At 41.7% G+C, this 26,882-nt stretch overlaps 2 protein-coding genes across 3 annotated transcripts in view; one reads left to right on the top strand and one right to left on the bottom strand.

Annotated features, from left to right (window-relative positions):
- Positions 1–1,024: 1,024 nt before the first annotated feature.
- HABP2 (hyaluronan binding protein 2) lies at positions 1,025–10,927 on the top strand (the record flags this gene model as incomplete). The annotated part of the gene is made up of 11 exons (XM_075506580.1): positions 1,025–1,169; positions 2,300–2,410; positions 2,868–2,987; positions 3,346–3,465; positions 4,487–4,658; positions 5,097–5,191; positions 5,374–5,620; positions 6,508–6,650; positions 7,003–7,137; positions 8,642–8,787; positions 9,687–10,927. Coding segments are annotated over 11 exons (1,611 nt in total), but the record flags the coding sequence as incomplete, so codon positions are not given.
- A 215-nt stretch (positions 10,928–11,142) lies between these two features.
- The window catches only part of NRAP (nebulin related anchoring protein), a 54,149-nt gene continuing 38,409 nt past the window's right edge, over positions 11,143–26,882 (bottom strand). For both annotated transcript variants that reach the window (XM_075504517.1, XM_075504518.1), the window contains 13 exons: positions 25,486–25,683; positions 23,523–23,627; positions 22,374–22,472; positions 21,483–21,587; positions 21,017–21,124; positions 19,046–19,357; positions 17,007–17,111; positions 16,223–16,321; positions 16,002–16,106; positions 14,333–14,440; positions 13,358–13,669; positions 12,961–13,113; positions 11,143–11,564 (listed from right to left, as the gene is read on the bottom strand). In XM_075504517.1, the coding sequence (XP_075360632.1) occupies positions 11,463–11,564; positions 12,961–13,113; positions 13,358–13,669; positions 14,333–14,440; positions 16,002–16,106; positions 16,223–16,321; positions 17,007–17,111; positions 19,046–19,357; positions 21,017–21,124; positions 21,483–21,587; positions 22,374–22,472; positions 23,523–23,627; positions 25,486–25,683 (1,911 nt within the window). In that variant the 3' untranslated portion in view covers positions 11,143–11,462. The remainder of the gene's footprint in view (positions 11,565–12,960; positions 13,114–13,357; positions 13,670–14,332; positions 14,441–16,001; positions 16,107–16,222; positions 16,322–17,006; positions 17,112–19,045; positions 19,358–21,016; positions 21,125–21,482; positions 21,588–22,373; positions 22,473–23,522; positions 23,628–25,485; positions 25,684–26,882) is intronic.

Genomic DNA, 26,882 nt, shown 5'->3' with positions numbered 1-26,882 from the left:
AATGAATGAGTAGAGAAAACTAAGATAATGCAGTCGATAATCAGTTCAAGGCAGAGCATTATCCATGGGGCCATCAGTCCGGCCCTAGGGGAGAGCTTTTTAAAATGTCTCTGTACGTAGCTTAGCTTTGCTCATTACCATAGCTTGTCTTTGAAACACTGGAGTAGCTTCCACCGGCAGCAGCCGTACCTGTGCAAGGAGCTGCCGGCCCACTTTAATCAACCGGCCCCCCAAAGGCAGGCTGCCAAAGCTGCGGGTCCCGCCGGCGCGGGGCTCCCGGCGAGGAGGCTGGCTGCTGGCAGGCTGCAGGCTCCGCTGAGGCAAGGACGGGCTTTTCGGCACGTGTCTGCTGCGCCGGGCCCTCGCTCCTCCAAAGGGGTTTTGTGGATGGGGAGCCACATAGGTGTGCAGGTGCCTTGGCCCCTCGCTCCCCTCTGCTTTCCCTCAAAATGGGTTTCTGCGTCCCGACGCGCAGCAGGCACCCGCGCACCGGTGAAGGTCTCGCCTCGCGCTGCAGGGGCGGTGATGCTGGTGATCGAAGCAGCTGGACGAAGAAAACCCCTTCTTGTAGGAATCCAGATCTCCTTTTCTCACCGTGCTGGCAACAGCCATCGGCATCTCCCCTGGCTGTGGTGCCGCAGCGGGGGCTCGCCTGCGTCCATGCCTGCAGAGCCCCCCGCCTGCGTCCACGCCTGCAGAGCCCCCCGCCTGCGTCCCCTCCGGGGCGTCCTGGCTGCCGCTGCAGGAGCCGGCTGAGCAGCCGGGGCCCCAGCACCCTCCAGGAGCAGCAGCGAGGGCAGAGCTGGGGCCAGCGGTGCTCGGGGATGGCCATGCTGGGTGCTGGGTGAGCTCTGCCCACGCCAAGGAAGAGCTGAACGGCGCCTTTGGTCCTCAAGATGGTGCAAGCTCTAGAGCCCCTGACATCCCAAATGAGCTGAAGGAAAAAAGGACTGTCCACCCCAGGGAATAACTTCTTTCATACCTTCTCTCCTTCTAGCACTTTTAATTCCTCTGTTCTTCCACCCTCTTCTCACCCCTCCCTGCAGACGAGGATGATGGCTACAAGTACTACGATGAGTACATGCAACCGGAGCAGGACCTCCAGGAGCAGACCTCGGAGGACCCTGACTGGTTTGAGGCATTTTTTGGCTACAGCGATACCGAAAGAGGTACCTCTGAGGGGTGGGCAGGGAGGCGAGGAAGGGGTAAAAATCCCAACCCTGAGCTTGCAGCGTCAGCGTGGCAGGCCTCGGCTGCCAGCCTGCTCTCGAAACGCCTGCATCAAAGGGATGAGTTAGGAGGATTGTTTGCAGTGTTCTCCTTTGTATTTCTCTTGTAAGGAGCCTGTGTTTTATCTCCGGGTTTCACAGGATGGATTCTGATCATGCAGAACATTTCTGATTGCTACTACAAAAAAGCACAGGCTTATTTGTCTATAGACACTGTAAGATGTAATTGCTGTTTTCCCGGTATATATATGTTCTGTATTTATGCTGGGAACCAAATGTAGAGCAGGTTTCCTTTTTTTCTTTTCTTTTTTCTCAGTTGCAGGGTTTCTTCTTTTCTTTTCTTTTTCTGTTTTGCCAAACTTCTGGAGAGCAGGAAAGGATCGTTGAGATTGCTCAGGGAACACAAAAGAAGAGACAGGGAAGTGGCCTGTAACATCCCCTGGGTTATCCCCTGGTACAAAGAGAGCAGAGCTGGTACGTGGCTGTCCCCAGCACGAATTGCTCCCGGCAGCCGGCAGCGGAGAGGTTGAGCGCGGTGTAAGGAGCAGCACTCGGGTGACTCTCGGCAGGTGCCTGCTCCCTTGCAGCAATAGCCTCCCAGGGTATTATACGGTATCATGGTGGTGGATGGCTTTTCCAGGGGAGATTTAGTGCCACGTTGCACCGAGGGCAATGCCAAATCCAGACCCCTCCACACTAAGTGCATGAAGGCAGGGGTCCAGGGCCAGCTCTGGCTCTTAAGGCACCTGCTTCTGCCGCTGCCATAGAGGCAAATCTGGCCCTGAGCGAAGCAAGGGACTTGCCCCATTACAGCTCCATCGCAGACATGGCAGAAGGAGCTGAGGAGCTCCAGACCCAAAGCCGCGAGCTGTTACAGCTTGCAATAGGCTCTGCAGCAATTCATAGCTGCTCCTGTGGCTGATATGCTGATGTGTAAATGCGGTACCGTTACACGGGATGCTGTGGCCAGGAAGGCAGCCTTCTGCAATCAGAAAATGCGAGAAGAAAAAGCAGGTGATGGAGGTGGAGAAGCTGAAAGTTAAACTAAAAGATCTCCATCCTTACCCTAGCAGACCCATGCTCTGCCGACCCCTGCAAGAACAACGGTAGGTGTGAAAGCAGAGGAAACAGCTTCATCTGTATATGCCCTGAGCCGTATGCTGGGACTACATGTGAGAAAGGTAACTGCTCTTTTGTTAACTTACACTCCTTATTTCGGCAACTAAAGTTACTGTTACAGCTCTGTCAATGGAAGCAATCACAGGACTTTATAAAACCACTGTTTGCTGGGGTGAGGGTTTTGACAGCCCACCGCAGTCGTGTTCATAGGTCTCACCCTTAGCTCCTTGTCCAGACCAAAGTCTGCCTAAAGTGGTATCCAGTAAAATAGACTTTAGGTGTGCAGAAAGCACTCCTATATCCCCTGCCATGTGGGTAATGGTGAGCTGTTTGTCGGTCCTGCAGACTTTTTTCCATAGATAATGTGAACAAAAAGGGAAATTGCAAGTCCACGCCGGACAGAGGAAAGCCTCCTCAGAGCGTCAGGAGAAGGCATGTCTTCCCATGATCCCTGCGAGGGCACAGCTCTTGTGCTCACACAAACACTGATGAAGTACCTCATGTCTCTGTTTTCCACAGTGAAGGACACGTGTTTGGAAAAGAGGTGCAGCAGGGGACACTGCTGCCTGATTACATTAACCCCACCTTATTTTCAGTGCAGCTGCAATCACCAAGGTGAGCACAGCCCCATCAGAAAAGGCTCGCGCTTACAGGCACTGAGTGAATTGCGGTGGGGATGGCACAGCGAGGTCTCCTCACCAGGTCAGTGGTGGGACATCTCATGCAGCCCACCGCAGAGGGTGGTCCTGCCCTGGTCATCCAGCCTGAGTCTGCTACGGCTCCCATCCGTGGGGCTGGTCCAGTGATGAGTCATGCTTAATTTACAGGGTGGTGCTTCACTCACTGGCGAGACCCCCAGTGATAAGTGTTTTTCAAGAGTTCATAAGATCTTGAAGCCAACAGGCTAAGTGGGAGCTCTCCCCAGTTTCCATCGGGCATGAGTGGCTGTATAAGGTTCAGCAGTGACAAGGCTGTTCCGTGTTTTCCATGTTGACAGCATCTTCATCGTGCAGACCAAACCCCTGCAAAAATGGAGGTATCTGCATACAGCACAGAATCAGATCGAAATTCACCTGCGAGTGCCCCGAACCTTTCAGAGGGAGATTCTGTGAGATCGGTACGTCACAGCTCCAGGGGAGAGGGTAAGGGCGAAGCCTCCAGACAGCCAAGGGCTGGCTTCACCCTGCAGTCGGACTGATTGATGCCATCATCGCACCAAGTACCTGACCGCACTTGGGGCACCAGCCTCCTCAGGGAGAGTGTCGGAGGAAGGGGCTGACACCGACAGCAGCCACCATCTGCAGCCACCATCAGCAAAAGGACTCAAAACAGTTCCCATACTGATGTTTTCTAAGTGTGCTTCATCACAGTCTCACTGGTATATAAAGAGCAAGCACATGTTTCCCAGAGGTTGCATGTGTCCCATGGAGAAGGAACGTCGGAGTTTCCTTAAACACCCAAAAGCTGATGTAGTGAAGATTCATGTCCAGTTGTCTGTGACTCCCCAGGCTGGGGGGACAGCCACTGACACATGGATGGTTGGCCAAGGGCATGGGATTATTGCAGCCTGCATGGAGAGCCTTCTGCCTCTGCAGCACCACCATGGGCACCACACCACATACATGTTTCCGAGGAGAAGGATTTGTTTCCTTCTCTTAAAAGTTGTTTGCACTTCAAACTCCATGTACCACTACCTGCTTCACATTGCAGGTGACTTTTCCTCCACCTTGCCTGCAGGTTAGGTTCACAACCCCACAGCCTTCCTTTTGGCACATTCATTGCCCTAGCATGATAGCAGCTCTGTGCCCACTTCTGCCTAATCCTGCCAATACCATTTCTTGCCCAGGTTACTGACAGAGAGATTCTGCTTTGGCATTAAAACACCTCTTAGCTGCTAGGTCTTTACCATGCAAAGAGATTTCAGGCATTTGATGTCAATCAGGCTTCAAGCTGGACAGATTTGGGGACATTACTCTTATTTCTGACCTATGTAGGATAAGGGATATCATTACATGACCTGGTAGGTCCTTCTGATCCTCCATGAAATGAACGTAGGGCAAGGAAGGGCAGGAAAAGGACCCACTTTGGGCAAGGAAAAACACAAAAGTCATTTTCATATCAGCATTGTCTTTCTGCAGGACTGGATGATTGTTATGAAGAGGCCTCCTCTGAGTACAGAGGAAAAGTGAACCAAGCAGCTGGTGGCAAGACCTGCCTGCACTGGAATTCCCACATTCTCTTGGACTACCCTATTAATGCCTTTATGGAGGATGCTGACTCTTACGGCATTGGTGAACATAACTTCTGCAGGTAATATTTTGAAGCAGCAACTGTACAGGTCTATATCAAAGAGCACTGAGGACAAACTGTTCATGAATTTGGCAAACCGATGGTGTTAAGATCTCACATCTTTCTAGACACTGCCTGTCGACAAAATACCAGGACGTTAGAGATGAATTCCCTAAGTCACTGTATTGATGTGAGGCTTCCAGAAGCAGCCCTTATTTCCCTGAATCAGTCTCTCATTTTTCTTAGGGTTAAGATAGGTATGGGGGTAGTAAAATGGCAGAAGCCCCACTCCCTTATCTCAAGCATCTTCTTTGTCAAATCTTATGAAAGAGTATCTTTGGAAGTTTGGATCTCATATGGGAGCATGAGGCTGCTCCCCTAAGCATCCTCAGCTCCTTCACTGGTTTCATGGAGATTTCCCCATTCCTGTTGGCTTGTGCTTTCAACTGTTTCCTTCAGGAATCCCGATGAGGATGAAAAACCCTGGTGCTACATTAGAAAAAATCACAAAGTGGAATGGGACTTCTGTGACATTTCGCCCTGCTCAGGAACAGGTAAAGAATTAGAAGTGAGCTGTTTGGCAGCGTGTAGGTGGTGCAGAGCAGCAGGCGATCCCCTGTTACTTAACTCCTTTAGTCCTCTAGAGTTGAGTTGAGAGTCCTCTCAAGAGTTAAGAGACGTTAACTCCTCTAGATATTATCTTTGCATGATACATTTTCTGTCTCTTCCAACACAGCTGAAGAGAGTTTACGGCCGATAGGCAGCCCAGCACACTCACCTGGCTCAAATGAAATGTTCAAAACATGTGGACAACCAGAAATTCAAAGGTCACTCAAGAGGATCTATGGTGGAGCAAAGACTACAGCTGGCAAACATCCCTGGATGGCATCTCTGCAGATAAAGACTTCAAAAAGGAGCAGACATTTCTGTGGTGGAGTGCTAATTAAAGCATGCTGGGTTCTTACTGCTGGGCACTGCATTGTGTAGGTGCATGTCCTATGCCTAGGGTAGATAAACATATAAAAATCAGGATGGTTATTAAAGACACGTTGGAATCCAAATTATTTGCAATCCAAACGATTGCTGGGAATCAAATTGAAAGGAAAACATATGTGAAAAAATGAATACATACATGAAAAGATACATATACTTAAAATTGGTGCTTGCTGGAATAACAAATTAAACTTACCCCCCACTCACCTAAAATGAGCTAAAATAGTTGTGTGAGAAGAAAAGAAGAGGAATGTAACAAAGTTTTGCAATGTGTGAAAGAAGGACTCCATGAAAACCTCAGGGGATATTAGGATACCATGAGCAACATCACATACTGCATCATAATTAAGATCTCCAGAACGGCCAAAATATGCTTTTCGCTTTCAATTGTTTATCTTCCAGCTAGCTTAGAATATGAAATTTCCTTCAACATTTTTGTTGGACAGGTTGGAAACCATTATCCTTGGAAATTAGTAAATTACGCACTGGAGATCATTCCAGCACAGATAATTTTAAGTATGCCCAGAGAATGGCAAGCAATTGTACTCCCATGTTGTACTCCAATTGTACTGCAATTGTACTCATCATTACAGCCACAGTAACAGACTGTGTGCACACTGGTACTCTGCCCCAAAATGCAAAGAAGAGTATTCATGCAGCTTTAAATCATTTTATTTCATGACTGCAACAAGTTAAGAGCACATGTATTGTCCAACACCACTGATTCCTTTACTAAGCCCTCCTATAACGATCTTAGGAAATCTTCTGGCCATGGTCTACAAGAGGAAGCAATATCTTGACTTCCAGATACTAAAGATTCAGGTTTTCACCACCACCATAGACAATGTCTGCATGTAATTTACTTTTTTTTTTGCAGACAACCAGCAGAAACTATCCAAGTAGCCCTTGGAAAGCAAGACCTCATGAACAGAGAGCAGCAAGAGCAAATATTTGATGTGGAGAAGATCATCGTACATTACAAATACAGAGAGAGGAACGGTGTCCCATACAATGATATTGGTAAATCCCTTTTATTGAATATTCATGTGGCTCACCTCCAACCTCAGTTGTTTGAAGCGCCTCTCTCCAACTAAAGTCAATGTAAAATTCCCATTGAGATTATATTCTGGAAATAGTTAGGCCAAATTGTGGTTTAGACCCGTTTGAATCTGTGGGATGTGAATTGTGAGGGGCAGGCAGAAGTGACTGGTGGGGGGAGGTAGAAAAATAGGGGCAGGTCCAGCATGTAGTGCAAATAGCACGTCAGGTATATGCAGCTTTGCAGAGGGTTGGGTCACAGACTCATAATGATGGCTAGGGATTAAAATTAGCTACAAATACTTTTTGTTGTTGTTTATTATCTTCTCTCCAGCACTACTTAAATTGAAGCCAGTTGATGGTCACTGTGCAGTGGAAACAAAGTATGTGAAAACAGCATGTCTGCCTGACTTCTCCTTTCCCGTTGGGACTGACTGCTTCATTTCTGGATGGGGCATGACAGAGACAGGTATTTATGGGCTAGCTGGATTTTGGTGGATACTTCCGTGGCAAGGTGGGCTGGTACTTTCAGTAGCAATTGTCAGACACAAATGTGAAGCTAGGAACTTCATGAAACCAAGACACGGAATTCAAAACTAAGGACAGCTAAACCCTGCCATAGAAATTACTCGTTAGCAGAAATCTCCAACTGCTAGACCAACCAAACCTTTCAGAGTTCTGAAAAAATCCCTGACGCATTTTTTTTGCTTGCCATCTGACACACCATGTCATGGTTTCATCTGAAGCCAGCAATAGAAGCAAGAAGGTATCAAGAGAGAGGCTATTGTACAGTTTGTGTGTTTCAAGACAGGACCAAGAAAGACAGGAACTTTCACATGGTTTTCCAGCCCATTGGGTCAGATAAAGCTTTTCAGAAGCAGCATCTGGATCTTCAGATGCACTGAAAAATAAAAAAAAAATCCAAAGCTTTTCAAGTTCAGCCAGCTCTATCCAAAACCTTTCTTGCCCGCGGTAAATCCTAAGGGGAGAAATTACTATGCTTAAAAAAGATAATGGCAATTTTCTGAAAAATGCATTTTCTCATGTTCTGATTGATGTGTTGCTGTAAAGCAGCAGAAGGAAAATGTGTCACTGAGGCTGCAGTAGGTGTCCTAGCGCTTTGTGACTGATACAGCCTGATACGATACATAGGACCAAATTCTCCCTTCTGATGTAACTGTCATTGAAGTCCACAAGAGACAAGTGAGTTCATTTGATCAGAATGCACCAACAGAATTTAATGGACATTTTTTAAAAGTTCCAAATAAAAAGTCTCTCTTAAAAAGGGTATAGGGAATTTTTTTTTCCCCCAACAAAGAATATCAAGTACCCTGTACGTGTTCAAACTAGATTGGCTCCTTCTTTGAGCAGAGCTATTATTAGCATTTCAGGAAATCACTGCAGAAATGGAATATTTCCTGAAACTCAAGCAGAACCAAACTTATAAACCACCTTTAATTATCTACAGATGTAGTGCTTTGAAACTCTGGCTACTGTCTTTAGATGTTAAGTTATGTCTTTAGATTCACTATAATTAATCATTGCCCTTAAATATTGTATGATTTTCAGTTTTCATCTGTTTCATTAGCCTGCCTGTTAAAACATCTAATGGCACCAGTCTGAGAAGTGCTGAGCAGCTGGAAATCCCATTGGGACCCGTGGGAGCTGCAGACAACCAGCACCTTTGAAAAGCAGGATTACATGGGTAGAGCTGATCGGAGCCAAATTCTGAATACCTGACTTTGCTTTTGTTCAGGCAACAACTCAGTGTCCCGAGTGAAGCTTCCAGGCTCCAACTCTAAGCCTTATCATTTCAGACAGATACTTCTTTTCTGCCCAGGCTAGCCCATGTCTCCCCCCTGCTCTTCCCCCTTCCCATCCAAATGGCAAGCAAGCTCCTATTTGGAACAAAGACAACATGTAACAGGATTGGGAGGAAGGTGACTCCATTTTTTTTGGTGCACATTCCATAGATGAAGTATCCCGCCAGCTGTTAGATGCCAACGTTAAGCTGATTTCGCAGACGACGTGCAACGCACCCAGAGTATACGATCACATACTGGATGAAAGCATGTTTTGTGCAGGAAATCTTCAGAGACCCCGAGCTGATTCTTGTCTGGTCTGTTGCTTTTTCTGTATTTGAACACTAATTTTTTGTGTAAATGGTCAGGCTGTGCAGTGTAATAGCTTTGGCAGTGTGCTGCATATGTGTCTGTTTCTCCCATCAGTGTATTTCAACAGCCATCGTCTTTCTTCAGCACAGTTTGAGATGTATATCCCTAGAGCTAATGTTGTCACTGTCAGCCACAGGCAGATCTACAGAAGCTAGAGACTAGCCTGGAAAGTTTGGCTTCTGAGGCAGTTTGTCACAATAACCTGAAAACTTGCCTTTTTTCTCTCAGTTTTATTATGGCCTCTGCCATGAGCACCAATTCTAATTTGATTTTCACTATCAGAGCTAAGACTTGGAGGAAAAGACAGGAGTGATATTTCTTTTCATTACAGCTAGTGCAAACGTGAAGCACGTTCATATTTATACTGTTGTACAATAGGGAAGAGTTTGAACAATGTTTCCTGAGGTGCAAACTACCACTGCAAGCATACTTTGCCATAGAAATCACCAATGAAACAAAAAATGAGATGAATCAGCTCAGAATAAAGTTATTTTGATGGGTGTGGGAGAGATCAAGTGTTTTCATTTACGCCAAGGATCACATATTTATCTTTCTGAGCTCAGGTTCTGAATGCCTGGTACTTTCATGCCTGGAAAATTTCATGTGACCTTGTCAGATATACGTCACAGACTTGAACAAACAAAAACTTACATCCAAAAAGTATAGCATCATTTGACCTGATTCCAGAACTGCAAGCCTACTCAGGAACTGAGCAGCATCTGATGGTAGATCCAATAGGAAAAAACATCATTACAGCTTCAAAGTCTTATGATGGGAGAGGAGTATTCTTATTTTGGTTAACATTTTGCTTCATGTTTTGAACATGTGTGCTTTTTCTCATCAGGGAGACTCCGGAGGCCCTCTAACTTGTGTAGAAAACGGCTCCTACTATGTATATGGCCTTGTGAGCTGGGGTTACGAGTGCGGGTTAAAAAACAAGCCAGGAGTTTATACCCAGTTGACAACATTTCTCAGTTGGATTAAATCCAAAATTCGGTCTGAGTCAAGGTCACTTCCTTAGGAGACAGCTTTGGAATGACAAATGGTAAGCTTCAGATATTTACTTATTTTTATCATTTCCCCAAATGCGTTTTTTGACCACAAATGTTATTGATATTTCCTCATGGCCTACATGGGGCATCCTTCATCACCATCTTGAAAATAGCCTTAGAGCATTTTCTAGAATGTCAGTAACAGGTTTCCCGTTGGGGGCTTTGAAATAAGCCCACATTTTGTAGGCAAAACAGATCAGAAAGTAAAGCAACTCCAGTTCTTCCTCAAATCAATCACAGTCGCAGTTGCCAATGTTTCCAGCTTTGCTTTTCAACCCCTGAAAATTCTGCAGGCTCAGCTGCTGCCACCCTTTCCCTCTTCCCCTTATGCCCCTGGCTAAGGTGGTTTTTTTCTGCACTCATCGGACCCTGACACCTCAAAGCTATTGGTGTGTGCTCCTAAAGCCAGTGCCATTTTTCACATACATAAAAATCATCATGTGCCTATGTTTGCAAGACTGCGGCCATTGGAATTATCTGAGGAGGGAGGATCAGGCAGGAAAATTATTTTTAAAAGAACTTCTGTAGGGCAAATAACCACAAATTCCATCAGTGATGTGATGCCTTCCAGATTGAAAAAGCAAAAAAAAAAAATCACTGTTAGAATTATGCACTTTATTCCTGATTAGAGCATAATTACTTATTATGCTCCAGATCTACAATGGTATATATGGGCTTAACTTCAGTTCGTACCAGTGAGATGTAGGGGATATTAAATACCATTAAAAAATGGGACTAAAGCTATTGGATAATTCTTGGGTTTTCACAAGTTTTGCAAGTCGAATTGTATACCTTTTTGCCAAATGATTCTGCAACCCTATACAGAAATTTGAAAAACAGGGGATTGGTATTAAATCAGGATATAAAGAATAGACATGTTTGTGAAGAGTCAATTCATCAAAACAGTAATGTCGCTTTCATCTGAATTCCAGGGTTTACAACCTTCTCTAAGCAGCTATCTAATCTATCAATAGCTACCCCTATTGCCATAATTCCTAACAAACTCATTCTGATTTTTGCTGGAAGATTTGAAAAAGACGGAAGAACTAATTGTGATCTGAATATAATCAAGAACAAATTCTCTGATGTCCACTAAAAGGCATACCCTTGGATAGTGAATGATAACTTTGCACTGGCCTTTGTCTTGTTCATCTGTTAAGCCACCTGAATCATGCTTTTGTATTCTCTTGGGTCAATGGTGCCAATAATCCAGGAACATAAAAATCTCCAAAGATTACAAGTATGGAATAAGATTCATCTGATTTATTCATTACAAATTATTTTATATTCTACCAATCAGGTTAATTCATCTGTAGTACAAAGCCGAGCCTGCCAGTCACCTAGTACTAATTTCATTTACAGCTTTAAATAAATATCAGATTCTGTAATACATACAGTGATAAAATATCCACACAAAAATAGAAAGATGTTATAAATTGTAATGTTTAGGTTGCCTTTTAAAACAAAAAGTTCTTAGACGCCATCTATTGTGCTTCCCAGAAAACTGGAAAAGCTACAGGATTTGCAGGACAAGATGAAAATCTGTTTGTGTTATGTCATGTTTCTGTTTACTTCTGATACAGCTGCATTCTCCTTCTCTTGACTTGCAGAATTTCTGAAGCATCAGGGTTGACTGTGACCTGCTGAGATCCTTCTTTCTCCAACTGGTCCTGTTAAATCAAACACAACTAAATTGTGAAGACAGCCAGTGGACAGGAGAAGGTTTTAACAATTATTCTATAAAAATATTTGTGTATTAAGAATGAGCTCAACCGCCAAACAAATGAGCAAAATCTGAATCACTGCTCTGCACTGAGCAAATCTCTACAATGGAAAAGTGCAAAAAACTGAGCGATTCATGTGAGTTAGATACTACACATAGCAAAGGACTGAATGTGCTCAAGTCCTAATTTCTAATTTGAGCCCTAAGTAAAGAGCAAACCAGCAAACACCTGAGTCCCAGGTCGATTGCACACCTGTGGATTTCCCTGGGACCATCAGATCATTATCATATGTAGGACTTAAGAAGATATTGCCTGCAGGCCCCACTGCCTGCATTCCTCAACTGCAGTTATAATTTATTTCCTGAGTAAATTTTCAGATGCGAATGTAAATCATGGCTATGCTCTGTTTCTCTTGGGCTGGCTTATTGTTTGACTTGTTGCCAAAATTAAAACTTAAATGAAAAAAGTATTTAAAGTGCAGAACTTCTCTTTTATTGTAACTTAATGCTTCCTAACTGTAGGGTCTACAAAGTCCCTGTATGGACTTCTGCTCTCTTGCGCTGGGACACTGCAGATTGGGAGTCATCCCTGTGGAGGTAGGGAGAAGGAAAACCTGGAAGATCCCAGCTTGTAATTTCTTGCATCTTGGGCTGGACAGAGATGGAGGATGCTGGAGCATTCCCCCTTTGCAAAAAGCCTCATATGTTTCCTCAGGGAAACATATCCCATAGTATAAGTAAATCCTATCCCATGGCACCACTTAGTCCCTACAGGAATTCCTCAGCCATGACAGTGCTGAATTCTCTTGAGAGGTTCCTTCAAATTAAGGTGTACACAGTATTGGGGAGCCTCCTACAGCACACATTATGCTGCTAGGAGTCTACACTGAGTCTGTCAAACTGCCAGTTGCCAGTGGAGATTACACGGCAACACAGATGTGTCTTGCTGAAATTAGGAAAAGAGAAGGGGAGTTGTACAGAGAGTCCCTTCCACCTTTACTTCTGCTTTCCATGGAGGTACCAGGACACTTGGAGATCTGATAACGTCCACAGGTTAAGGAAACATATCCCATAGTATAAGTAAATCCTATCCCGTGGCACCACTTAGTCCCTACAGGAATTCCTCAGCCATGACAGTGCTGAATTCTCTTGAGAGGTTCCTTCAAATTAAGGTGTACACAAAGCCACAAAGATTCGTGAGGGAAGTATATTTATTCTGTTCAAATAATGGGGAGAACTGTAGACTCCAGGGAGCATTCAAAAGCATTAAACAGGATGTGTCCCTGTCTGCCTTCTAGAGAGCAGACCTGTTGGGATTTGTGAGAACGGTTTACTCTACTTACAACTCCAGGTCCATACTGAGCAGAAGCACCCTGCAATCCCATTTCCCGAATGTACGCCAACTCAGCAGCTCTTCTTGCCATTTCGACTTTGTGAGAACCTGGGGGAGTCCAGCCAATGCCTCTGAGCCAGTTCAAGTCAGACTTGTATTTTACCTGAGAGAATGAAACATTCACCAGTGTGTATTATTTTGTTTGGCTCTAATCAAACCACGTGCCCTGGGTATTCAAGAAAGAGCATATAAAGAGCAACAGAGTTGATAATAAACAAATTATTCATTTTCAGCAAACAGATTGTAGTTCTTTCAAGGTGATTTTGTTGATAGGTAAGGTCTGCGAAGCGCATTGCCAGAGACAGCTCCTAGCACTTGGAAGGACAGTGTCACTCAGCTATACTTACATCACTCTGCAGTTTGTAGGCCTGCTTTGCATGCTTCATATTTAGCTGCTCAGGATCACAAGTGTATTGGTGCAAAGGCTGCCTGTAGTTAACATTGCTCGCAAGCTGCTGGCTTCTCTTAGCATGGAGGAATCCTGGCTGGTTGAGGTGACTCTGGAACTGTGCTCTGTTTTGGGCATATCCACTCCTGTATTGGTTGTCACTCTGGAGTTTCCCCACTCTGAGGACATGCCTGATTTTGGGATCATCATTTGCACTGAGGAATCCAATCTGCTGGCCTCTGTCTCTCAGGAAGGCTTCTCTGTATTTGTACTGCAGGAAGTGCAGAGAAAAATCTCATTTTCACATTCAGATTACCTTCAAATTCTGTTATGAAATAACTTACCCTCCCCAGCTATCAATAATGCTTCCTGTAGTGCACAAAGACCAAGGGTTTGTTTGATATCAAACTACATCTCCTAATCTAACAAGACACTTTAGAAGTATGCCCTTTGTACTAATTTTTAAAACGGTAGAAAGACTTAGGGAGCCCAAAATATTAATCTCTCAAAAGCAACCAGAAGTCCTCTTATTGTTGCACTCTTGGGCGCACCCAATACACAGCTCAAGCAATGAAGCTCCTCCATCTTCAACTTTCTTGCCAACTGTGGTCTTCTGTGTTCAAAGGTGACCCACTTTATTCTAGACCATGCTTTAACTATTCATAGCCTAGTAGCTATTTTATTTAACTACATCATAATATGCTTCCTTCCCAAGAATAACTCTTTGAAGTGAAACAGAGCAGCCTGGTATTGGACATTATGAATGGGAGCCTTTAGTTGGAAATCTTTGCACTTAACCGGCATTTGGTTTCACTGGGTCACCAATTTTCCAAACCCGAACAAGGTTCACTTATGTCAGAATTCACCTATTTTTACAGGGTGGGTGTGGCATGGGAAGAGGGTTGAGAAGCGTTTGAAACAGAACAATTCTTACATCACTAGCAATCTCTCTTGAAGCCTTTGCTGTCTGGAATGGGATGGCGTCAATCCGAAAATCATAGCCAGATGCCCTTGTCTGTTCCCAAGATGTTTTATACAATTTCTGTGTTGAAAAGAAAAGAACAAAACAGTCATTTCCCCCTGCAGTTTCTTAAACGTAGTCCCATAACTGCAATAATAAATGTTTTATCCTACTGGGTTTATTTGTATCAAGAGTCATCAGCACCATCTCCCAGGTTTTGATCCAGTTCTATAGCACTTCAACTTCTTTTCTATTCACCATAATGATAAAATGCCTCAACTGAAAAGTGCCACCAGGGTTTCCTTTTGTACTTGAATGTGGTTGGTTTTGATGTGATTTAATTTCTATTAGAAACTGTGATGCATCAGTCACATCAATATTGCATTGATATTGCCCTTATTCTCTCTTTTGATGCATCCTCTTGCAGTGTCTTGGGTTTCGTGGCATCATAATTTCAATACCAGTTATTTCAAGCTTTTCAACTGATCCCTGTCTCTATCCCCAGCCACATGTGGCTTCATTAACTCATATGGAATAACAGCCAGTTCTAACATATTTAATGTGACTTTGAGGATGTGAAATACATTTACATCCTGAAGAGAAATTGCTCTAGATTTGGTTCTTCCTCCATTGCTTTCTCAAAATAGCTTCCAGTCTGCAGGTCCTGCTACACAGCCATGGTACCTTAGCTGACACTTTTGGTTGTCCCTTTCTGATTTTATTCATTGGCTTTCTGTAAGACTTTGATTCATCCTTTCTGGGGTTTGTGACCATATGAAAACAAGCACAAAATCCACTTCACATTTCAAAAGATATTCTTCTGTTTCACTGCTGAATTTAGTGCTAGGTGGTGCTTAATTTGACGGTAAACTGAGATGCCAGAAATCCTGAAAGACAGCCTGGGTAGAAGCAATGCAAGCATTACTGTTCACCCTGCTAACAGGTCTAGGTCTGATCTTTCATTTGTGTGCAATCACCCCTTTGCCTTTTTACCTTTTCCTCTATCGCTTCAAAGAATATAAATCCTATTTGTTTCTTTCACCTACAGAGCACCTATCACCAAACAAGGAACTCAAAGCTTCTTATAAACTAAGGTCACTCTGACCCTACAGTTAAGGACAACAGCTATTTAATCAGGGAACTGTAGGTTAGGAATAGACTGAGTGCCTCTGTCTGGGATAATGTGGAAACAAAATCCCTTTAAACCAATTCCACTCACTGATTCAGTTGCATCCGGGTTGATGACAACTGTGCCTAAGGGATCAGTTCAACACAGTGTTGCAGCTTCATGAGACAGATTATATAGCCAAGGAAAGAGGATTCTCCCTCCTCCCCCACCCAAATATAGATTTAAATTTGTAACTAACCATACCTATACTGAAGGACTGAAATCCTTAATAATAGCTTCCTGCCCTAGAAAGCAGAACCAATTCTCAAAAGAAAAATCAACAGACTTTTCCTGATCCCTCCAGCCCAAACCTAGCAACATGTTGGCTGTCCACAGCCTCTGGTTTTTTCAGTTTTGGTCAGGCTCAGAGAACCTGGCTTCTACATATACATGAAAGTTTTTCATTCCCAAGCAAGTTTGTTTTCCTTGATGACAGTTACCAAGTCAACTCCCCAAAGTAAAAGGCTTACTTACATCACTGATGTGAAGTGCATTCTGGCGGGCTCGGATAAAATCCGGATGATCAGGAGGCAGGGTGTACCTGTGCCTGGCTTCAGAGTCTCCAGCCTTGTACAGTCTCTGTGGAGTCAAAAGTCATTGAATGCAACTGATACCGGAAGCAATGTTGAGATCAATTCTTTTATGCATTATAGTACAACAAAAGTTAAGATCACTTATAGTAAAATGAAACCTACATCACTGCACTGGAGGTAGCTGTTTTTAGCATGGATCAAATCTGGAGAGTCAACCACGGCAGTGAACTTCAAACTTTCTGGCTTCTGACGGTACTTTATCTGAGAGGGGAGGAGTCAACAAGAACAAACAAAGGAAAAAAACCACAGGATGTTTCTGTTAATGATATATCACAATTCTAAGTGCATGATAACTGGAGTAAAACAAAAAAGCCACCTTCCCGAAGCCACAGTATTAAAAACATACTGTTCTGCTTTAGTCTCAGTTGTTCTTTCAGCTAGGGAATGGGAATGCTGCTGCATCATTGCTGTGGTGCCCAGGCACCAAACTTCTTTTTTTGTGTGTGTGCAAGAAGGACTTCCCACTGAAAATTCACATGCAAAAAGCTTTCAAACACTATGCTTTTGACAGCTCATAATTTTTCTCCATTAATGCATGACACTGAGCAGGAAAATGCCCCTTCAGTGTGGTTGTCAGTGCTGTATCTTTCTACATCACTTCCATAACCACCTGCTTAGAATTTCATAATGGAGTTTACTGCATTTGTTTATTGCTACTTGTTTTGTTTATACTCTTGTGTTTCATTCGGAATGGAAAATATTCAGCAGGTGTCACACAGTGGACTTGCATCTCCTGTACTGCTTCTTGGTAACTTACACCTTGTATAAACAGGCTCTCACATCAAAAGGAAATGATAAGCTACATTCGTAAGTGTCATGTAACGAGGAGCCTTGATGGTAAACAATTCCTACAGACGTGCTATCCCATGAAAGATTTATCAGTTACCTCGCTGATGAGCTCTCCAGCCTTCTTTACACTTTCTATCTGCGGAGATCTCAGAGCCATCCAACCAACTCCTTTCATGAAGTTCAGGTCTGATTTATAGCGGTGCTGTTAAAAATGAAAATCGTTAGCTATCAGTTTTGTATCCACAGCTATTAAGGTTTTTTAAAAAGACTCCCTGATTCATATTAACATTTTGAGGTTTTTCATTTGCCATGCACATATCACATCGTAAAGCCAAACTGTTTGCATTTGTTCATTCCACCAGGAATTAAATAATGTATCATATGCAAGTTACAAGAGAAGGCCCCACAAGTGAATTAGTATGACTCAAAGCAGTAAGTAATAACCTGCTTGTACTGGGCGTAAAAGAACCTCTTTTGAAATAATTTTCTGAGGTGAGTTCAAGTCAGGAATACTAATTATTTTATCTGGTGCATGCTTCCTCATTAACCCCATTTCTAGGAGGACACACTACTCTTTCTTTACTCACATTAAAGGCTTGCTCTACCTCCTAATCCAGCAAAGAAAACAAGGAGGACCCAATAAAAAGGGAAAGCCAGTAAAGCACCCGCAATCCCAACAATTCTGACTTCTCCTTCAGAGTGACGGTGGCTCACTGTGTGACTTTAATACAATCATCCATTTTTTCAGGTTGGTTTCTTTCCCCCTATGTGCAAAAGGACATAACAACCAGCTAGCTCAAGCATGTTGTACATTACTCTACTAGACAGTGAGGGTATCAGGCAAAACCACCTTTCATTTGTCTGGATTCCTAACCTGTGGGTCTAAAGGCAAAGAGCCAAGCGCCGAGGTTCTTACTCATCTCCTCTCCTGTCCTTGCTTTGTAGGCAAGCTCTGAAGTACATGCTGTTTGGGTCTAAGGACTAAGTCCCTGGAATGCCACTTTCCTGTCATGTGAGCCACCATCACACATCAGTAAATAGTAAAAAATCCTGCCTTCCCGAATCTAACTACCTGTATGCCATCTGTTAGCCATTACAGGAGAAGGCGGGAATGGGAGTTGGAAAGGCAAAGAACTGCATCTAGCAACTGCTTCTATACCTTCCCAAGAATATCCCAAAAAAGTTCTGGCAATGAAGAGTACATTTGGGATACCAGATAGCAAGTACACTGAGTAAGAAAGAAGGATACAAGCTCTCTGGTGATTGGATTACCACTCTGACTTTCATAGCTGGAATATCTGTTAATATCTGCTCATCAGATCTGACTAAATCCAACAAGCATCCCATCACTTTGTCTTGCAATAAAATCCTGAGCTCAGTAAATGACCAGCTCTCTAAACACCTATAACAGTTAGCATAACTTTCTGAACAACCTTTTTCACTTCCCTGCTGAATGATTCAGACTCTTTTCCCACAAAACAAAAACCACCCAAGCAGAGCTTGCTGCTACAGAGCAGCTAATGACACTGGACCCTAAATTGTCAAAATACAGCTACCTGCATCCATGCAGCTTTATGCATGGACTCAGCATCTACATCTGTTTGAAAGCACATACAGGCAATGGCTTGTCCCTGAACAAAGGTACATGCTAAGGCAAAGCGAGCATGGATGTAGCCCATGCTGAGATTCCATCATTTCTGTCATCAAAGTTTGTCTGAACTTAGATTTGCATGAGCAATTTCTGCAAACACATCTGGGGAACTGGTTATTTGATATGACCATTTCTGCTTGCAAAACGACCTTCTAACATACCCCAAATAAACCTCTGAGCATTTAACCTTCTGCTCAAAGAATTCTGCATGTAGAGCAGTGGCTGTCAAACCACTGATTGGCTGTGATCCAAAGGTCTGATGATTGTGTATATCTCTCAGCTCTAGAATAAGTGACATGGACCACAGTGATTTTCTGTCAGGTTCATAACACGAGAACCTCTGATTCACATATATTCCATATGTGAGGACCAATTGGATATCTTGCTGCTACACATACATAAGTTTCCAAATGATCTTTCTAAAAACACTGCCCAATTTCTGCCAGTCACTCAAAGTTTTGTTACTGCTGAAGGAAAGTCTTTACCTCACTCTGTAGCATGTGGGCTCTTTTGGCCCATTTCATCTTCATGTCTTCTGGGAGTGCTGTAAATTCATGGAGCCTCTTTCTGTAATCTTGATCACTCGCTAAGGCTTGGGCTTTCCTGGCATGGACAAGATTCACCATGTCCATGGGCAGATGGTACTGAGACCACACTTCTTGGGATCCCTTCTTATACTCCTGTTCACTCTGTAATTTGGCAGCGTGCAAGCAATGCAGCAACCTGGTGTCATCCAGAACACTTCTGGCACCAATGTGCTTTCCTCTCTCCATCACAAAGTTGTGTTTATATTGGTACTAAAAATAAAAAAGGGTAAAAGTGAAAAAGTGCCAAACTTAGACTGGCTACTCAAGCTAATTAACTTGGGATAAGTCACTGAAACATCTACACTGTCTGTAAAAACAGCCAACATACGTAGCACTAGAAAGTAATTGTCTGAATCTCTCATTGCTCTCAAATTTAAATACCATAGTAGTTGCAACATTTAAGTTAAGCGCATCTCAATATATTCTCTCAATATGTCCAAAGCATTGATCATGTTTAACCTCAGATCATGTACTTTTATTATCTCTTATAGAATCTTATTCCCATTGCTAGGAATGAGAACATAAGAGAAACAAACAAAAGATAGGAGAAAAAAATCTATACAAAAGAGAAACATCATGCACTCTGTAGCCTTCAGATTTGCAAATGCCACCCAGCTATTTTAAAGAGTAAATTCAGTTTTCCTGGATCAATAACTATGTTGAGAAGCCTAAGATGGTGGTCTGAGCACAAGAATAAGCACCAGCAACCCCTCATTCTCATCTTAGCTGGGACTATGACTCTCCCTATGATCTTGCATTTATCCTCTCTGTGAAATAGTGATGATGATGATAATGATTATTTATACAGCATCAACAGGGTGCTTGGAACTTTAAAGGGAAGGCCTGGGCCCTGAAGAGTTCATAATGTAGTTGAAATGGGATAATAACACTTATCTACCACACAAGAGAGTTGTGGGGATTAAATTACACTAGCTAATGTTTATAAAGTGCTTCCAAGATGAAGGGCCAAATTCGTATCTGTTGTAAGTGGATGTAATTCTATCATGGACTTGTACCCTTTAGAACAGATCTGAAGCTGTAACCAAAAGCACTCTGCAAAATATGGTTAAGTATACATTATAAATTACAGCTAGAAATAGTTGCTTCGTAAAACAAATACACATGAAATATATTCATATTTTATCACATTAGAGATACAATATGCAATACTAGACAAAATGAATACTTTTTTTACTAAATTTAGTTTAATTGTCAGTTTTTCTTATAATTTATTAAATTTCCTGGGTGGAAGAGATGAACTTAGGCTTTCTGAGAAATGGATACCAACATGTTTGAGTGTTTTGCAAACGACTATCCAAATGAGAGGATATTTTTAAGGGCAAGAGGATTTGTTTCTTCTATTTCAGAAATTAAAGGGACAGATATTTACAGGAGGATCCACTAATTTTCACTTCCTAACCAGGCAGGCAGCTCCTGATTTTCAGAGATTCAAAGAACACTCAGCTTCTTCTGACTTCATTTCAATTCAGGAGCACTAAGCACTTCCAAAAGTCATCTCAAAGCAGGGTGGACAGAATTAGTGGGCACTTTATTATATGAGGAGCTGAAATCCTGGAAAGAAGCAGAATCCCTTGCATTTATCTGTCTGCAAATACTTTAATTCACTAGCTATTTCCCACTGGAAGATGTTTAACCAAGCTTGGTTCCCGATTAGCAGTGATTCTTCCTCTTCTTTTTTTTTTTGTTTAATTCACACAAAGAATCTCATTCATAAGTAATATATTCTGTCTCACACTTGTCTCACATGGTTATGGAGTTGCTTTAATTCAGTAAAATCTGCTTTAGACATTGTTTTACATCAAGTTAACAGAAATTAAGCAAGAAGGAAGGTTGAATCATTCAACTCACATCACTGGCAATTTCTCTGGAGGCCCTGGCAGTCTGGAACGGGAGTGCTTCCGTTGTCAGCTTGTAGCCTTGAGCACGTAGATTATGCCAAGATTCCCTGTATTTTGCCTAAAGTAGGAAAGGCACATGTAGATTGCTGTTTCACTTTTAAATGCACAAAGGAACAAACAAAGGAACACTCTTTCATTTGTTATTCTGCGTTACAGTCTCATTCTTCATAATCAAAGGATTTTTTAAAATTATCTTTGGGAAATCCTACTAACTCAGACAAAACATGTCTCGTTCTTTATGTAGATTTAATTTACTCACAACCGTATACATGCTAATGGACACAAATATCATTATAATCAAATCAAGGAAAGCATAAATAGAATAGATCTAAAAAGTTCTCTACTTATCCATCTTCCTTGCCACTGCACAGTTCATCCTCCATCCCAAATAAGTATAATACAGAACAAATTCTTACATCACTGAGGTTGGCTGCATTTATTCTTGCCCGTGTAAACTCAGGCAGACCCAGTGTCGGTGTATAGTGATGCTGACTGTCCTCTCCCGCTGCTTTATACATGCGCTAGGAAAGAGATCAAAAAAGACAATTGCAATTAATTTTCTCTATTGTTTCAATAACATAACAACAGTACTTAAGTTGTTTATGATTATGACAACTATAGTCAGCCAGCACAAAAACCAGCTAAGAATATACCATTGCAATTGCAATTGCACGGGGGTCTTTTTCTGGGCATAAAAAACTTTTACATTATTTTTTATAGATATAACACGATGCCAACCCACTACATTCTTAGCCTTGCATTGATATGTTCCCAGCAGGCCAAAAGTGGACCTAAGAACATTAAGGGTGCCATGAATGTGTGTTAAATAAAAGGGCAGGCATTTCTGGTAAACTGGACATATTTTCTAGCTTGGATTTTTCCTCATGTTATCACAGATGATTTTGATAATTTGCCTGTGGGTTTTGTCTTGTTTTTCAAAAATTAGAAAAGTGATTCTTTTTTTAGGAGCCCTCTAAAGTGGACCATACTATGCAAATCAGCTCCCTCAAGAACACCCAACAGAACTGATCTTTTGAGGCTTTGTTTCATGTAAAAAAAACCTGATAATGGGACTCTTTTGTATGGGTACGATTTAAGCTTTTTAACAGAGATTGAATTGAAAATAGTATTAAATGTTTGGAAATAATAAAATGTGATCTAAATGTGAAAAAGCACAAATCAGTGATGCTTGCTTTCTTTTTGATTCATTTTGCTTTCAGAACAGGGTTTTCTCTTTCCCGCTCCTCTATCCCTAGCTTGCTGCATTTTGAAAAGCATATTTTCTGATTCACGTTAGGAGAGCTTACCTCATTAGCAATCATATTGCTGAATTTTGCATGAAGGAGGCCAGGAGAGTCTGTCACCGATGTGTACTTGAAGGAATGTGGCTGCTGACGATATTTACTCTGAGTTCACACACAAAGAAAAATGAACAGAATAACTAAATTGTCTTGTCAGATAAGGGACTTTTCCAATACCAGTGGTCTAGTATTGCTTCCTGTGCTTAAAACTCTACTTTGCAAAGGGTATGTGTCTATTAACCGTTAGACTAATTTACCTTTTGCTACTCTGAATTTGATGCATTCAAGTCTCACAGGGGAAATGAAAAGTAAATAAGGAATAAGGTGTAAAAAAAAAAGTGAAAAAAGTGCTGCTATGCTGAATACAGTAATGAGGCTATTTCACTCCTTGGTGTCATTAACCCTGGCTACTGGAATTACAGTAAAGGTAATCCAATCAAGAGAAAAGGTCTGCACAAGCCTGCTGAACTTTCTTGTGAGAAAAATGAGGTTGCACCTGGCCTGTGGTCCTGTGTCAGAATTGTGAACAAAATAACTGCAAGATCACTGCAAGCAGGGATCCATTCACTAGAACACAACTAGGAAGAGCACTCTTATTTTTCTTAATTTCACATCTATGTGAATACAGACAATAGATCCAAGATTTGAAACTAGGAGAGACTGTAAGAAGGGAACACAACAGAGGAAATAAAAATCCAGTTACAGAGGGGGAAAAACAATAGCACAGAAAAGCAGCGAGTGTAAAACAGACTAAGACTGTAAAGCAGGAGCAGAGCTGAGGACAGTGTAATGTATTGGGTGCTCCACAGGTCAGTCTAATTTTGGAGAAACAGTGCAAGGTACTTATTAGAGATAGGCACAGCCTTACTTTCAGTTGAAAAAGCCCATTTTAAATCTGAAATAAATAACATAAAATAACAACCTCCTAGGTCTGAAATGCAGGAGAAAAGATCGGCGAAAACAGTTAGCAAAGTGTGCAAAACCTTCAACTCCATCAGGTTCACCCATCTGCAGTTAGGACACGAATGGAATGATCAAACACAAGGGGAGGGAGCCTAGCATTATCCAGTGAGTCACTTTGCCAGCCCAGTTTAATAGAAAGACATCTGGCAAACTCTTGTTTGTAGTGGAGAAATCAAAACCCTCTTTTGTTACCTCGCTGATGAGTTCAGAAGCTTTCTTCTTTCCTTCAATCTCTAGGGCCCCTGGAGTAATACATCCAACTCCTCGCATAAAGTTCATGTCAGACCGGTATAAATTCTAAGGAAAACCAAGTAGAAGTAATTACAAGTTTGCATTTGAGATGCCCTATATTTATTCATCCAAAAATACACAATAACCATATTCAAATAAATCCATTAAAATTAGTATCTACCACAGAGAGTTCATATAGATTACTTTACATTCTTGTGTTTATGTATGTGTCTGTGTGCATACAGCACTGACAGATCTACAGTACAGATGCAAGATTCTGAGGAGTACTAAGTCTCACAAACACCGAATGATACTTGGGCTCCTAACTTCCATTTGTAACCTTGAAAAAACTTTTCCTAGATACATGAATTTTCTTCATATATAATACATAAATCACAGCTACATATTATTTATTTATAAATATATATAAAATAAGACCAGTTTAGAAAAGTGTATGAAAATATTTTTAAATAAAAGCTGGTAACTTTTTATTAAGTGTTATTGCAGACAAAATAGCCTTGCTTTTAAACAGTTCTGAATGGTCATAATATAAGTAGGGAACACTAAAGAAAAATAGCACTAAGCCGCTGTACAGATTTCGTTAAAATATTTTCCAGACCACCAAACCCAGGGGTGACTCATTGTAAATATTACTTTTCCAAAAGCTACCAATACATTACTGGTAGATACATTACAACAAATATTTCATTTGATGATGAGAAGAGTGAGGAGGAGGAGGAGGATCATCTTATTTTCTGCTTCAAAAGAGCTATAAAGACCAAACAACTAGTAAACCACACATTTGCCTACTTGATGGATATGTGGAAACTGCTCCTGCTTACTGAGGGAAGACCTAGATTTAGTTAATGAGGCATTTTGGTTCAGCCAACCACTTATAATGCAAATGGAATAGAACCGGCTCCTCTTCCATCCATGTCTGTCCAGTGCTAATCTCTAGACTCAAAGGCATCACGATGCTGCGTACAGGAAATATCCTTCGTGAGTTGGAAGGTAAGAGAGGACAATGCTAGAGCTTGGTCCTTACCCCTTGCCAGCTATTAGCACCAGCTGGTAAGAGAGTTAAATTCTGCGCTCTGAGACATGTTGCTGGCAACCAGCATTTCAATCCCAAATCAGAAGAGAGGCATGGATGGAAATCTGCCTCAGAATCTCTGATTACATGTGTTTTCACCATACTTAGGGCAGCACAACTGGCATCTGATGCTTACGCTTGTTTGAACACAGTCTGCCACCATTAAGACTGTTGGCTGAAAGTGTTAAACTGATACACTGTAGCATTTTGCAGCCAGACCTGTTTTTAAGATACAGCCCCTCCTGAGGTCTCTAGAGGCGACATAATCTATTAAAAGCCTTTTGCTCAGGGCTGTGCCTGCAGACACAGCCTAACCTTGAATTTGTAAGGCATTACCCAGTTAATTTTACTCAAGATTATATAGGGAGCTAAACTCATCCTTCTCAGAATTTCAATGTTTTTGTCTTGGGCCAGAGTTTACAAGTCTCTTACAAATCAGATTTTTAACAATAGGCATCTTTCTTGTGGAACTACACATGAATTTCACCCAGATGCAAACCAACTCAAATACCAGTGGTAAACAGTTTGAATAGTTAGCAAGACCTTAAAAAGAGTATTTCACCAACATTGCAATCATCCCCACTTGCGAACACTTCTCTGCCCGATCATCAAAGACTACTATACTTTATCTCTCAGTATGGTGTGATCACACATGTTGTAGAACTGTCCAATAAGATAAATGTCTCATTTCTGAATGTAATCAAGGGGGAATAGCCATTGTTTATCCCTCAGCTGCTGCTCAAATATATACCGTCAGCTGTCATGATTTGGAACAGAACTATCTTGCATCAGGCCCAACAGGGAAATATCGCTGGGATGTTTTGCAATTACCTCACTCTGTAGTTTGTATGCATTCTTGGCACACCGCAATCTCACATCATCAGTCAAAGAAGTGTACTGGTGTAGCAGCTGTCTGTATTCTTGTTCACTGACCAAAGACTGGGCTTTCCTGGCATGTACCAAGTTTACCATATCCAGTGGCAGGTGGAAGTGAGTCTTTGTATCCTCAAAACCTTGCTTATATTTCACCTATGAAAGTAAAAACAGATCACATAGATACCACAACATGGTACTAAGAATTCAGGTTTTGATCAGAAGAGACATTCTCCATATTTCTACCAATTTCCAGTATAAATTATTCTTTTTAAAAGTAAGTTCCCTACCTTATTTAACTATACTGTGAATGATCAATACTTAGAATATGTGGCAGCCTATTCTTCATCAAAATAGTAGCCATCTACATTATATTCAATTAAGCTGAGATATTATTTATACTTTTTATTTTTGTTAAAACTGGATTTGTTGAATCTATAAATTTACCAAAATGACAAATGAATTCTTAATTCACTGCATTTCTAGAAAGCATAGCAAAAAGATGAAGCTACTGCCTGAGGATAAAATGCAAACAGTTATATTTATATTAGAATTAGTACAAATCCTCAGTCAAAATATTTGGTGGTCTCTATTGATTTGGCCAGTTTAATTTCATAGTTTTAAATGTTATTTTCAGTGTGGGATTTTTTTTTCAATTCTTGTCTCTGTCCAGGAAAAGAAAGCCATAGAAATCTTCAAAGAATTTTTTGCACATGACATTTCCCTATCAGATTATGCAAATTTGAGACGTTCAGGCTGTTCATCCAGATAATGAACATCCAGAGTTACTGATGATCATCAAACTGACTTAGAATAACCTGACAGATGGATGAATTCTTCAGACACTTATTGTTACCTGTACGTCTAAGCATACCATCACACAAGAAAATCCCTGTACAAACCCAGCACTCACTGAAATCCATGAACACTCTCTGATCTATATCCACAATCAGGTTCACTATGGACAGTTTTGGTAAGATAAATAGTTCTTAGATTATTTATGTGCTTAAAGTTAGACAAATATTTTACTGCTTTCTGGATCAAGCCACAGTGTTCAAAATGCACTGAACAGTTACAATTCTTATAGACAATGAACAAATGATGTGATTCTTAGCATATCCCAAGACCAAGTGTGAACCATTCCCCAACCAAAAAAGTCCACCTTGAAATTCCATAAACTCATTCATCCTTTAGTCTTTCAGGAAAACAGTAAATTGAAAATAATCACTGAATAACTTTTTGTCTCTACCAAATTTAATTTACTTCTGTATGAAGACCACTACTAATTCTCAATTAGACCTGCCTCTGAGTGATACTTTTACAGAGTACAATATTCTATGCTAGGCAACAGTGGT

The sequence above is a fragment of the Mycteria americana genome, chromosome 6 (assembly GCF_035582795.1).
Source record: "Mycteria americana isolate JAX WOST 10 ecotype Jacksonville Zoo and Gardens chromosome 6, USCA_MyAme_1.0, whole genome shotgun sequence".
NCBI classification, from domain to species: Eukaryota; Metazoa; Chordata; class Aves; order Ciconiiformes; family Ciconiidae; genus Mycteria; species Mycteria americana.
This window is presented reverse-complemented; position numbering and strand designations above follow the sequence as displayed.